This window comes from Temnothorax nylanderi, unplaced genomic scaffold, assembly GCF_030848795.1.
Source record: "Temnothorax nylanderi isolate EJ_2023f unplaced genomic scaffold, tnyl_v1.0 TNYL_tig0003_pilon, whole genome shotgun sequence".
NCBI classification, from domain to species: domain Eukaryota; kingdom Metazoa; phylum Arthropoda; class Insecta; order Hymenoptera; family Formicidae; genus Temnothorax; species Temnothorax nylanderi.
Window position 1 is genome coordinate 3,664,743 of NW_027249065.1, and position 15,153 is coordinate 3,679,895.

At 41.4% G+C, this 15,153-nt stretch overlaps 1 protein-coding gene and 1 long non-coding RNA gene across 4 annotated transcripts in view; one reads left to right on the forward strand and one right to left on the reverse strand.

Moving 5' to 3' along the window:
- The window catches only part of Scgdelta (sarcoglycan delta), a 191,916-nt gene that overhangs the window by 14,894 nt on the left and 161,869 nt on the right, over window positions 1–15,153 (reverse strand). For all 3 annotated transcript variants that reach the window (XM_071706365.1, XM_071706383.1, XM_071706373.1), the window contains one exon: window positions 8,341–8,623. In XM_071706365.1, coding sequence (XP_071562466.1) covers window positions 8,341–8,623 — 283 coding nt within the window. The remainder of the gene's footprint in view (window positions 1–8,340; window positions 8,624–15,153) is intronic.
- The window catches only part of LOC139772578 (uncharacterized), a 181,431-nt gene that overhangs the window by 9,653 nt on the left and 156,625 nt on the right, over window positions 1–15,153 (forward strand). The window lies entirely within an intron of this gene.

Sequence of the window (15,153 nt, forward strand, 5' to 3'; positions counted from 1 at the left end):
AGAGTCTTTAGTTAATTAATTATTATTTGTAAAAAAAAAATAGGAAAATTTCTATCAGTATTATAATTAGAACATTATTTTATATTAGCGTTAAGATATTTATTATCACTTTATTTTTTAACATTAAGTGTCGTAATATTCTTGTATTTTCAGTTAAGTTGTAAAAATCTATTTCGAAGTGAGACACATTTGGATATACTCAATTTATTATTTAAATTCCGCCGAGAAAAGCAACAGCGAAAATCCAAGAATATATTTTCTAAATTGTTTTAACATAAATCTACATCCGTATGAAATTCGCTCCAAGGCGTAGTCAGATTTTAACCGCAATGAATTTCGTTCCTGCAGATGAATAGAAGTCGCTGCATTGAACGCGCGCGTCACGTCACTTTGGCGAACCGATTCGCGTGCCACATCTCATTTCGTGGAAGTCGAAAATAGCATTCAGGAAATGAAATGCGCCAGCTCTTAGCTACTCTACAGCTTCCAAAATTTATTTATTTTTCCTTTTTATTGAAACTAATTTATTAGAACTGATTCTAATAGCTAACAAAGGCTCATAAACATGTAATTAGTATCTGCGGTATTGCATCTCCTGCTTTTAATTATAACGCAATTGCTGGAAGTCGCTATCAAAAATAGTAAATTGTTAGATCTCTGTGTGTACAGAGCGAGGAGCATAGCATTCGCGTGAGTTTGCACGACCGCACCGTTGATGGGTTAACCCACATGTACGTATACTTTCCATGACAAGCAGCCGTATGTTTCGCCTTCTCACATGTATACATTACGTACGTCGCGGTCCGCGCTGCCTGTGATTACACATATGCACGTGTGCCAGTACGTGCGGCCGCGCTAATGCACCTCACGTAATTATCCCGAGCTGGACGACGCTGGGTAGTCTCTCGCCTAACTTCTGTGCCGCGCCGCGAGTAATCCGACTCTGAAACCCTGTCACCGCCTCTTCCTCGGGGGGATCCTCGATGAGATCCCCTCACCGGCCATAACCGAATCCGGTCCAATCCGGCTGCCACTTTCCACCCCGTCGCGTCCTCCTTGCACCCGCGACATCGCAATTTCGTGTTATTTTACCGCGCGGCGGCGCGAGGATTAAATCGCGGACTTCCCCGCCTGATGCGCCTCGCAGCAGAAGATTAACTTGCTCGTCTCGGCGATGACTTCGCCCAGCTCATCATCGACGAATCGACAGGAGGATTACTCGTTGGTCGAAGTATATCGGTCCGGAAGTAAATTCGGTCATCGACAACGCGTCAACGGCTATATATATTTGCCGATTTTTCGAATAATTGGTTTCTCTTTCGGTACGCTGCACATAAAAGAAAATACAATTGCAATCGATATTAAAAAAAAAAAAAATGAAATCGAGGAATCTCCTTCTCTTTCTCTGTCTCACAATTGAGTTAAATATCGACTGATTTTTAACTGCATTTATTCGCGCAATAAATGTTAATAGGGAGAGATAATAACGGTATATACTAACAAGTACAGAAAATCATGTCGCGTAACGAACCATTGCAAAATTTCCTATTAAGATTATTTTTTTTCCTAAGGTAATGAGCAAGAGATCCAATGCGCAGTGGGAGGACTGTTTTATTTATAAATATATATATATATATATATATATATATATATATATATATATACATACATATACGTATATATACATTCTTTTTATGATAATGGTAACAATTATATAAAGGGGATTCCGGAGATGAGACACCCTCGAGGCATCATTAATGCTGGCGCGCACTCGTCTCTCTCCTCCGGAATCCTCTCTTATAATATTCCAGTCGTTCCTGAGCGAGTCGCCTCCACCTCCTCTCGAATCGCACCACTTTTTTTTCAGTTTCGATATAAAAATTTATTGTATTTCGCCTCCTCTTATTAACGTTTCGCTACTGAGGTGTAGCATTCCGGTATAGAAACCGTCGTAGCTTCCCCGTGCATGGACTCCGGGTCAGCCAGCGAGTACATGTCGCACCACACACATTTCCATGGATTATGCAATACCGAAGAGGAAGCGGGGAGAAAAGGGGGAACCTATAACCCCAATCTGGCATGTGACGTAGGGCTGCGGGATCGGCGGTTCAAAATGGGAAATCGATAAAAACGCCGCGACGGCTGGCGTAATGCGACTGCCGAATTTAAATCTTCGCCACGGCAATTTTTGTGGGACAAATATCGTTTTGTTGACTTTTGGCTCGCGACGAGCGCGACCTCGGCCGCGATCGGCGATATGGAAAACGGAGTTACGACGATAGTAAAACGAGATCTAAATTTATAGTTTATTGCAACTGATTTAAACGGATATACGTGGAATAGATCGTTTTGTAAAAATAGATGTGTCTGTCTTGTAAATTAGATTTTTCGCGATTTGTTCTACTTATTCCGCGATACATCCAAACTAACAATTGTTAGATTCTTGTGGAGATGTTTTCCCACACATTTCCGAGTGCCAATTTAAATGGAACAAATGAAACGCGTGTCATTTAAAAGCTTGAAACAAAAAGCGAAGATGATCAATAAAAGCAATTATTTAAGAGAACATCAATTGATGAAATATGGATCCTTCACAAGAGATTCGTAGGAGGGTCTCCCGTGGCTTGGTGCGAAATCCCTGGAAACAATAAACTTGTCTGTTCGGCCTTCCACGCGAACCAACCTATAACCGCCACCACTAACGTACTACGGCACTGCTATACGTTCAAAATTCATGGCGCTATACCCGCTATATTGCACTTGCACTTGGTGGCTTGGTGCTATAATGGATATCCTTTAATACTAACACGTTGTATATATGTAACGTATATAGGGTGACCACTCGCGCTTTCACATACACAAAATATTCGCGTACGAATTTTTGCCGAAAATCTTTTAGCTGCATAAACGGTGATCATTATCATTTCTATTTTTATTCCTTGTTCTAAAATAAAAATGTGCAACAAAATCTGCCGTAAAATAGAATTATGATAATATTTAATCTGATCATTTATGCACATTTAATTTATGTACATTTATTAATTTTGCAATGCAAGAATTTTCTATATTTATTCATTCATGTAAATGTATTAATGAGAATATTATAGGGGAACGTATTATATTATAGATTATATTATACGTATTGATCACCAACATTAATTATAAACTCTATCTGACTTCAAGAATATTAAATATAATTTATTGAAAGAATGTCGATTAAATTTTTAGTGTATTTTCTAATAAAAATCGCTAATTTGATTTCGAAAATATCGGAATGGAATTACTCTATTATTTGAAAATTTCTGCAGAATGCTAATAATAATAAAAATCTTTTCTCATTTATTTTACTATATATATCTTCTATCTCAAAACTATGAGATTAAAATTAATCCTAGGTTACTATCCTTGCAGAAACATGATTTTCCCGGCTATGTAAAAATTCTCCTTTACTTTAGCTTTTACAATTTTTTTTCCTATTTATAGTTCCAAAATGAAACTTATATAGCTCGCTTAAGTATAGGTTCTGATGTTTCGATTAAAAAAGAAGGTAAAAAAATACTTATGTTTGCCTGAGATATGAACAGATAAATGTGCTCCGGGTCTCTCAGACTCATGGTACTAACGATATAGATAAAAAATAAGGATAGTAACCTAGAGTTAAAAAAGAATGTCAACTTTACGCGGCAAATTAATGGAAACATACGTGAACGTACATGACTTGAGTGGCCAAGTATTCATTTCAAGACATGGATTTCAATTGATTCTGTATGTAAGGGTTTCTGCGAAAGGAGCCACCTTGTATGGATGTGGAGGGCGCGTGTGCAATATGTATCTTCGTAGAGGATGTAGGAAGGAATGTATACAGGTGAATTCTCTATGGATACAAGGGTTATAGAGGGTAAGGTCCCGCAAGCGATATTAGGTGGAAGGGGCATCTGTTCGCTATGGCCATGTATGTAAGCCGTTAGTGCCAATATAGTGTCTGTATATCGCTCCGTCCGACATAACGTTTCAGGGTGTATTATATATTGTCCGTAATCGAAGATCTCTCCTAAGACCTCTCCACTTGATAGGAATCCCGAAAGGAACCCGAAATATTGATACTCCCGAACGACAAAGTGCCTCGTAGGGAAAATCTTTTCGTACCCGTCGTAAAAATGCAAACATAATCGATAAGAGTGTACCCAAATGGTACAGTAGCCGAAGATTGCAAATAAAAACGCGGCGATACGTAACGCAAACGCAGGAATATTAAAAATTGATGAAGTAAAACCTCGGCTGGTGTAAAACGTAAATGATAAATGAAGGAAGTTTCTCAAATTATAAGAAGCTTAGCCGTCGAGATACTTAAAGTTGCGAAAAGATATCAGACGTTTAATTTTCCACTAGAAAAGAAAATTGATTCTAACTTCGTCGAGGGAAGACTATTTGAGGGAAAGCGCGCCTCCGAGATCGTTTCGTACGATCTCACGAATGAATATGTTGGGGAAATCGTTAGCCATACATGTAACTATTAACCGGTAACATCGATCGCGGCGGAACCAAACTTCATTAATAAAGCGCACCGATCGAGGAGCTCTTAATTAATTCCGCCGCTGCGCCGAGGCGAAAGTTTCACAGTTACGAGGGCGCGCGCAACGAGCGAGACGGTTTTCTTAATTGAGAAAAATGATTTAATTTCTTCGCGATATCGTTTGCGGCGGCGGCGGAGGACGAGCAGAAGGAGAACGTCGATCTCGGGGTTGGCCGAGACGGGATAACTCGAGAGTGAAAAGAGGTAGTGGAAGGCAGACCGAGACTCTCATCAAATATGAATGGTCTGGGAGGATGGATGGATAAAGATGGGGGGGAGAAGTACGGTGAGCATGAAATATTTCCCGGTCCGGGAGTGCATCGCGGCTTTCACTCGCCTAGGAACACCTCGCGTAGGAGCGGAAAACTTCTAGTTGGGTATCAACCGAGTTCCGAGGAGTTCCAGGCTCCCAATTCTACGTAACACCCCGTGACTCGTGGTGTTTCAGCGGCGTGTTGTAGCCACCGTGATGTCGGTGTTTACACGTCATAATGGATACGTATTGCCGAAAACTGCATTTACCTTTTTCGCGATGTGCATAATACACATGAAATTCCACGGGAAGGTAGGAAAACCAGATGGAAATAAAATTTACAAATCTACTTAATTCGCCGAGACACTTTAATTTTCAGTTTTGATTAGCAATTTAATTATTAACGCAGCGTTATTAAAATATTACTCTTTGAAATTTGTCCCCGTATAGCATCTGTGAAAGAAGTTCCAGTTCAAATAGTTCCAAGGCACTTTGTATGACGCTGTAAAATATCGTCGTGTAATTTACGTCATCTCCGGTTGTTCTGTTGAACGTGTCGTTTCCACCAGTGTTGTATTCACGTCGCGACTATTGTGTTAAAAAATACAAGAGTATCTTAGTTTCGGATATTCTCTTTCAGTCCTCCCATTTTCTTTGCACGCGGTATGAAAAGCGCGAAATGTAACAAGTGTATACTTTATTCGTTTCATTTCATGTCCTAAAAGATGGCACATTTTAAAACCATCGAAAATACTTCGGATAAAATTTATATAATCATGCATATCAGTTAATATTCAAAATGTTGTACTATTAAAATTGGTGCCACGTCTTCTACGAATTGTAGAAGATTCTCTCCAAAATAGGTTTAGTCTAAACTGCGCGAAAATAGTACACGGCTATAGGCATTACGTTTTATGCAGTTCGATTTATCTGGTCCATCCATCTTTCACACATAAAATTTCAAATACATTGCGCCACAAGATTATGTCCTTACGCTCTCACGGAGTGCACGGAGTAGATGAAATTGTCGCGCATAAATCGTATATTTATGTGCCACGGCTACTCGATTCGCGGACTCATCGACGAATTTTACATCCGACTTTTTGGAGATATGTCAGTTATTCACATCGATTCCCGAACTTCTCGCCGTGAATCGAAATCCTCGTAAATCGTCGATCGCAGCAGCCCGCAGCGGCCGCGCGCAATAATTAACGCGCCCGAACTCCTAATTGATTGTCTCGCTGATTTACCGAGTCGCACAATTAATCGGACATGAGTTATCGGTGTGAGTATCGGCCGATAAACGAGAGTTTAATTACCGCTACTAATTACGACTTACGACAGATGAAGAAGGGAGAAAGAGGGAGAGAGCGACATACTAGCCCGAGAAGTTTTCGGCGCGAATCGGCAAATCGAGCGGTATTAACGGGACTGAAGGATGCCTGGAGAAAAAGAGAGAAACAGAGAAAAGAAGAGCCGGAGAAAAACCGGATGGGAGATCAAATGAGAGAATCACTGTGAGAGGATGGGACGTGGGATGGGGATGGGAGAGCGGTAAGGGGTTGTCGATCGTACAAGGAATGGAAGCGGAATAAAACGGAAAAGATAGCAGAAAGAGAAGGAAAGAAAAACAGAAAGAGAGATAAAGAGGGAGGCAGAGAGAGAGAGAGAGAGGGAGAGAGAGAGAGAGAGAGAGAGAGGAGAGAGAGGAGAGAGAGAGAGAGAGAGAGAGAGAGAGAGAGAGAGAGAGAGAGAGAGAGAGAGAGAGAGAGAGAGAGAGAGAGAGAGAGAGAGAGAGAGAGAGAGAGAGAGAGAGAGAGAGAGAGAGAGAGAGAGAGAGAGAGAGAGAGAGAGAGAGAGAGAGAGAGAGAGAGAGAGAGAGAGAGAGAGAGAGAGAGAGAGAGAGAGGGAGAAGAGGAAAGGAGAGAATTGGAAGGGTGACGAGGGATGGGAAAGAAGTGGCAGAGACTTACATTTCCCACGGGGTATCCCTGCTGCTCTCGGGCTCCTTACTTACGGATTGATACTCAATTTCCACCGAGTTTAGCCCCCATCGAGGGATCATTGCGCCAGATCGCGGGAGCTCCTTTCGATTTCGAATAAATTCGATAATGGCGAATAGGTAGATGCAGTTGGGCGGGGGCGCGAGACGGATACGAGGGTTGGAGAGTCTCGCAATCGTTTTTGCCTTAATCGAGCGGACTAGGCGCCAGCTAAGCGTCCACGAATCCCAATGCCATTGTTGCATCCGCTCGAATACGTAGGAATGACGATTCGCCGGAGTGAAAACGCCAGTATTGGGCGATAAAGTGGATTGAAAGGATTCATGCGAATCTGTGGTCTCTGCGCGCGTAACTCGAATCGGGTGTGTTACAAGATTTTTCAAATTTTAAATGAACAATGCACCTCACAATCATCTTGTATAATACAATCAATTGTATAGATTTATACAATGAGATGCATTCTTCCGGTTTCCAATTTCAAATCAATTATACTGATGGAATAGAACAATTAATTTATTTGTTGCCGAGATGTTTAATGTCAAATACATAATTATCAAAAGAATCTCATTGTCAGCTAAAATTCATAATATCAAAATTAACACGTTACACACGATATACATATACGTATGACTTCTTGTTCGATCTGAAATCGCCAAACGTGTCCCACTAACTTAGGAAAGTCGTATCCTGGCTCTCGCGCGCGACACAGACATTTACATCGAAACGACCTTTACATTACACCCATTATCGCAATCAAGAAGTTGGTACGGGCCGCGTTTCTCCGGGATTGCGAAGAGCGAAGGAGAACGCTCGAACGCCGCCCCGACTTACTTACTAATGAACCCCGGTCGATTCCGGGGACGGGTAATTGTAACGCGTCCGAATTAAGTCCGGAGGAAGAAGAAGTATGAAGTGCAAACGACAATTTTCCACGACGAATATACCAACGGCGCCGATGTAACAGTTCCGGCAATTACGGCGAATTAACCACATTATATTAACCACATTCGCGCCTCGCATTAGTCGCATTCTCCTCGTCGCCGTCCTCAAAGTGATGTACCCCGATCGCACACCGCGCTTCGTACGATCCGACACCCTCGTCGAGGCCTGTTATTCGGGCTCAGGAACTCGTGCGAAACTAATTCCAAGCCGCAAGACGGAAGACGACTTTAATGACTGTCGAAAGTTACACATTATCCTTATGCAGATCAAACTTGGCGGAGACTCTAATCGGAAGGAATCATTCTGGACCGGAATGCGTTTCGGCGTTTTCATAGTGCGCGACGTATATTATTTCTCATATTCTCCACATATTTATCAAGAGACTTACAAGACGTATGAAATTCTCGGATAGGCGAAATTTAGCTATCACATTTCTGCCTTCTCAAAAATTTTTTTCTTATTAAAGAAACTATGAACAATGTTAGTGCACGTATGATCTCATAATAATGATTAACGATTCGTACGATAATAAGATCTCACTAATTTATGGAATATAATAATTAACTTACGGAACTAAATCCCATGACTTTAAGAAGCCAGACGGTGAGGGCGAGGTTGAGAATGACGATGACCATAAGGGTTAACACGAGAGAATAAAGACATTTTTTCCTCCAGCCGTAGATTCCTAATCTGAAGCCACTTTTACATGGCGTGGTACCGGAAGCGCGCTCCTCCAAGATAGAAGATGCCGTTCTCGAAGATGATCCCGCTGTTTGCCGTGCTCCACCGCGCCGACTTGCACCACTAGAAGTGCAGGGCTCGTCGGACCACCCTCCTTGGCCCCTGGACATTCTAAAAAATAAAAAAAATAATCTAGGTTTAACATCGAGATGTACATCGAAAAATTTGTGTTCTTAACACTTCTGATTTTTCTCTAAAAAGGATTAATAATTAAATTAAATAAGTAATTAATTTACGCTGATCTGACTTTTGGAAGAAAAATTGATTTAGGATCCCCCGCAATTATAAGAAATTATATGACAAGTGAATGTAACCTCTCGAATTAATTGAAAGCAATCTGTTTTTCCGATTAAGCAATTGAGAATTTATTCTGGATACTTTGTTTTTCACTCTCTCCCTATGAATACCTTTATGAACGTTTTCGTGCTACAAGCGATTTCACGCCGTAAATTGGCAGATTACGGTTACGAGATACAAACGAGATGCGTGTTATAGCTACAGGTCGTTACACCGTGCAGTTGCGAGCCATTAATAAGACTACAATTACGAGGCTGTTCTTTCTGCCGTGATCATTTATCAACGGTTTATACCTCATTCTTGAACACCGGCTGCGCGGAATTGTGTTCGGGGGAGGCGAAACGCGTCACGAAAGACAGATCTTCCGGTTTTTTCCTCCGTTCCAACAACGTGAGATACTTTATATCAGACGTGCACGGCCTGTAAAGATAGACTCGCCGAAGATCATTTCGCGAAGTCTTCCCTCGAACTGATAATTTCGTCAATTCGCCACTATCGGCCGCGCGACTGACGGAAATTTTTTTACGGAAATCCCCAAGCTCTCTTATATTACAAATTAAATTATTGAGAAAAAAAGATACGATTAATAGTCATATTCGTATATAACAATATTACAGCGGAAAAAATGCATTCGGGATATATTAAATTAATTATGCATTTGGAGGACATTTGCATATCAATGCAATTCATTTTCGTCGGCCGTCCCCCTCTTCGTATGTAACTATAACGATAAAATAAATCTGCTGACTTTTACAACATGACGAAATCAACATTGCACCTTGAATCGCTCACGTACATCATATCGCGATCGTCCCTCGTATTAATTATAACGAGAAACTAGGTTCGTTGACTGTCAAAATGATAAATTCTTCTCACTTTAAGATTCTCTCTTTCACGAATTTATATTTTAATATCTTCTCGCATTAATGAAAAAAGATAGGTTTGCTAACTTTAATAAATCGATGACAGAACTTTTATATTTTAAATATTAATATATATTCAAAGATATATACTTTTTAAGTATAAATATATTTCATAGTTTGGAAGTTTCCAAACTGGCGAGACAAGATTATTTGTTACGTGCAACATCAACCGTTTAGAAGAATAATTTAATTATAATTTGTATAGATTAATCTTTAAACAAGCTTTACGACATCATTAAGTCGTTAAATCAGTCATGTAGTGAAATAATAATAGCTCAGAAGCGAAGTAACTTGATTACGATATAGAAGTTAATACGGTTCTGCATTTTTATCGGATATGCGTCCGAAACGAGAGAATCACGGAGACATAGAGACGGAATACGAAACAACGCGAACGAAAGGGAATGAGATAGAACGGGAACTTATGCAAAGCTGGCCGCAAAATGCCTGACGTAACTTTCCTACCTAATCCTAGAGTCGTAAGACTTTGGAGAGAAGGATCCTCCCCATTCTCGCTTTTCAAGTCCGCGAACCACCTTCCGCTTTTCTGCTTATCCATTTTTATTATTTTCGTTGCGGAATGAGAAGTGTTAGTACGAAGCTGAAAGAACAGTAGGGAGAAGAGAAGAGGAGGAAGAGGAGAAGATCGGCGATGCTGCAAGGAGCGAGAGCTAAAATATTCAATGCCGACCTTCCATCCTCTTGTGGATAATTATGCCTCTCGCGGGTATAAAGAGCTCGGTAGCTCGAAATTAAAAGCACTGGAGATAAACCAGCGCGAGAAGAGCGGCACGCGGTCGCTGGCTGTTCCAATTTCCCGACACGGTCGTGCGATTCTCGACCGAGCTGATCTCTTCTCGATGCCTAGCATTCTAGTAATTTTTTCCTATCAAGAGATACACTTGTTTCGCATTTTTGTTTCTCTGGATTTTGTACTTTTCGTTACGATTAGCAGTGGATATGTTATCTATTAATTAGTTCTCAATAATAAATTTATGACGGTTATGATTTATGCAATCTCTCGATCGTTAATCTCTTGATCACTAGGCTTTATAATTTTTTGCGAGAGAAAAGTTACTTTTTCGAGTAAAAAAATACAAGGAAACGATTTAACGTTGGGTTTATCTTGACATGAAATTCTCTCATTAGAACCGCCGTAAAAGTTACAAATAAATTTCGCGATATCGTAAATCCGACTTAAAGAAAAGAAGGAGACTAATCAGGTCATGTGCTCTTTTACACAACGAGTGAGGGAGCACCGAAAGTGTAAATTTATTTAACGCCCCTTGCATATCTTTCTTTTTAAGTGCCCGCGGGGGCGCAAAGAGGGTGGGGGATACAGCGCCAGAAAATGAGCATTATGAATTCAGGCTTCAAGGCACAATTATAACGCGGAAATATTTCATGGGCCATAAATAGCGCGTCGGACGTATGTTAAACGTTCGCCGGAACTTTTGACGTAACGCTAAGTTAGCGCAGCGACCATTATTTCGCAGTCCGGAGCAGAAAATGCATTATAAGTTAAGGAATTACTACTGCTACGGGGTAATGCGCGGGGTAGCGTAAGAATTTTTCGAGAATTCGCGCTGCTCGCACGTGTGTGTTTCATCGCGAATCGCTTTTCACACAATTTTGAAATTATCAACGAGATCTAAATCAAGTGTTAAGAATTGCTGCTTTAGCGCGAGATATAATTATCAGACACTGACTCTTATTTCTTCAATTCGAAGGACGTGTTTCTGGGTGACATGAAGTGTGAAAGCCGGACAGCCACATACAGCGCGAAATATACGACGCGGAAATACGCACCACTAGACAGTTTACTTTCGACGACGAACAATGGCTAGCTTAATAAAATGTACGGTACGTACAATTACGGATATCATTTATTTCGCGCGGGTGACAACGATGGATTACAACGGCAACCGCAATTTAGATTCTTTGCTGCTGCGATCTCGGTGAGACTCGCCGCGCGGGATAGATTTATTTCCCGCTTTAAGCGCCTAAAAGCCCCTTCCCGGATGCAGATAGGGACGTTGAATGAATTAATCCATACCACATTTGGGTGGTTGTAAGAGTGTTTAAACGGGGCGGGAGCCCCGGGGGCGGCGGTGGATGGAGGCCCGCTTGTACAGCAACCGTTGTTTAAATCGTAAGCCGAGCTTAAATTGTCTGCCATCCAATCCTAGGTTTGCGCTTGACTCAAGTTGCAGGCAGGTATAACTCGGCGTTATAACCGGCAGGAAGCATTATGGCCACCATTGTTCACTAATATCCCGCTTCCCGTGTTACCGAAGTTGTTTCTAGGACGCCGATGACAGCTCTTACGCCGCGCGCACGGTTGCGGGACGCAACAAGCAATAATATGTGAAAGGCCAAGCACGTTGTTTTAATAAATAGAACTCGGTCACGTATAATTGCGACTTTTAAAAAGTTTTAATTTGTCTTAATGAAGCGCTAGAAGTAACATGAGATATTAAATGCGATGGAAAAATTAATGTCAAATGTTAAACTTGCTCAATATAAACTTTTATACTCAATCGTCTTCTAAAAAAGGAAACTCTTATAATATATTAAAAGTGATTTGAATTAAAAACAATTCTCACTTATTTATTCCAATTTCCGCTGATAATAGTATTAGTCTATATTTAATTTTCTGATTACACGAGAACGGAAAATACAATTTTCTCTGATCTAATTAATTAATAAAAAGCCTTTAGCTAGATAAAAATAGAAGAAATAAAGTAATAAAACGAAAAATCGTTTCTTCTTTTACGTTCTCATCAATAAAAATATGTCAAATATGTGGATGTCGAATGCGGTTGTTTGAATGAAAGCTAAATCCTTCTTTGAAAAGGCAAAGTAGATAGATGTATTTGTCGATGAATCCAAGTTTGATAGCCTACTCGACTCGAAATGTTGATCTCTCTGCAAGCTTCTTCGAACTAAGAGTGAATGCAAGCAGATTTGACTTTGCGACGATGACTGACAAGACGATTTTAGACATACGCGTATGAAAGGCAGAATCGAAATTTTTTGCAATTACGAGAAACGAGGAAAATAATTATAAAATTTATGTAGTAATTAGTAATTCTTTTAATAGCTTTAAAACTTTTTATAAATCTTGGCAATTAAATTCATTAATATCTCTCTTTTATTTTTGTTTGATAATTAAACTCATGTTTATATTTCCATATGTAAACATATCGTCAATAAAAAATAATTTATTACAAATTGTTCATAGTTCTAGGAGGCATCTGATCTATTTTCTGCAACTTCTTTTCCAAATTTCATGCGTTCTTTGCGAAACAATCCATGTGTTTGAATTCCCAAACACCATAGAGCTAATGTACGCGGTTACACGCACAATAGCGCATACGGACACGACGGAACAGCCTGACATGACAGAGGACCTGCTTCTGCCACATCAAATCAAGACATCTCTCTACGCGGATCGGCGGATTATCCCTCTAGATAGGATTAAGATTCACGTAGCCGTTTGCGAGAACACAAGGGGCACGCAGATCGAGGGATATATGCCGAAACGGACACGGTTAATTATTTTCTCGCAGCGTATCCGTGTCGAGAAGCCGCGGGTTTATCGGGTAGTTAGTCGATCACCGCACCCTTGCGGTCTTTTAGCAAGTGGGGGGTTTAATTGGACGGTTCTACGAGGACGGTTTGACTTCTACATCGTTGATAATCCTCCCAGATGGCCGCGCCAAGCCCGCAAACTAAACACAGTTCAACCCGGATGGTCACTAATAGACTCGCTGCACCCGAACACACACCGCCTTTTTACGTTTGCACGCCCTCTTCTTCTCCCTCCTCTCTTATTCTTCGGCGTATTGCTTTTCCCATTCTTTTCTTCCGCTATTGCTCGGCAATTTCCATGAAAAATGTCGGAGGTGTATGGTTGCGTTATATCGCAAGCGCCTTTGACTATATGACGACGTGACTAGGGCGTACATCGCGGAAATTGCAAGCCCTTCCCATTAACCTTTCTGCCGACTCTTTTCGATTTTACCGCGCCACGCGGCTCATTGGAATAAAATTGAATCGGCCAACGTAGCGCGGCACAATGAGTCATTTCTCGCCTCGTGTCAAGCAAAAGTGATTTCCTCAAGTGGCGCGTATCTCGCGTTTCAAGCGTCGTTATTATGTGCTACATTATACGAGCGCTCCTTTCTTCTCGACGTGTTTTTGCGACTTGATAGGCGGTTATTTATTTTTTTCTATTGTGCAGGGCGCATCATTTCATTTAATTATAATATTGAATAATAGAAATGGACGATTTCAAAAATTTCCATAAACGTTAAGCGTTCCATCAGCACCAATGGACGAGGACGGTTAGAAATTTCAAGCACCAACTCGACACGAAAAGACAGAGAAACCGCGCCCGAGATCGGACGGAAAAAGAGAGCGCAACGTTCTCGAATCAGGACATTAAAGATCCGGATATTTCCCGAGGGTCGCGCGAAACCTCTTAAGGGAGGTCAGTTATTGGCCGCGCAATTCAATCAAAAGATCAAACATCGAGGGCCCTCTCATACCCCTACACATAGAGAATAACTCGGAAATCATAACCGCCGCCGCCTCCTCCCTTGATCCGTCGTTATTTCCAAAACACGTTTTCACAAATTCGTGCCAAGTCGAAGGACAAATCACATTTCCGGGGAATTCCCTTCAAGGGAATAAAAAAAATTGTTTGAGAAAAATCTCGCCTTTTTTTCTTGCAGTCACGCGAATCTCGCAAATTCGCGAGTTCGCAACTCGCGAGCGTTTCCACAAATTCCGCTTCGAAAATTCGGGATATCGGGCCGGACTGCGAGAAAAGTAATTGAAGTAACGGATTACGGGTTACCTACGGCTAATTAAAGCCGACACGGTGCGCGGCCGCGCATCGTAATGAAGCACGCGTGAGAGATTCCGCGGAGTACGTAATGTCGGTAATTTGCGCTCGCGGCGGCCATTAGCGGTGGTAATTTGCAACGAAAATAAATACTTTATTTCGTTTGCCGGCCTGCCTTCGCGCCACCCACCACGCAGAGCCGGGGACACGACGCGGTCAGCGCGCGTTAATAAATTTGACACGCGAAAGGGCGAAAGCAGGAACGTTGCGCTTAATGCGCAGATAGGCATTTATGAGCTATAATCATTCGGGAATCATCGATTTATCGTTCAACGGCCGACGAAGTAAATTAAAAGAGCAGGTGCGCCGATTATTAACGCCCGTTACCGCGTCTCTCGCTGAATACAGTTAGCTGTGTGTGTGTCGTTAACATCAATCATCGTCATTGGCGTTTCACCCCCCCAGTTACACGACGTTGATGAGACACGACACGGCATTAATACCGCGTAACATCTTGCGGGCGTTGTACGCACCTCGCCACGCTGCAAATCTATGCTCTCGAAATAATA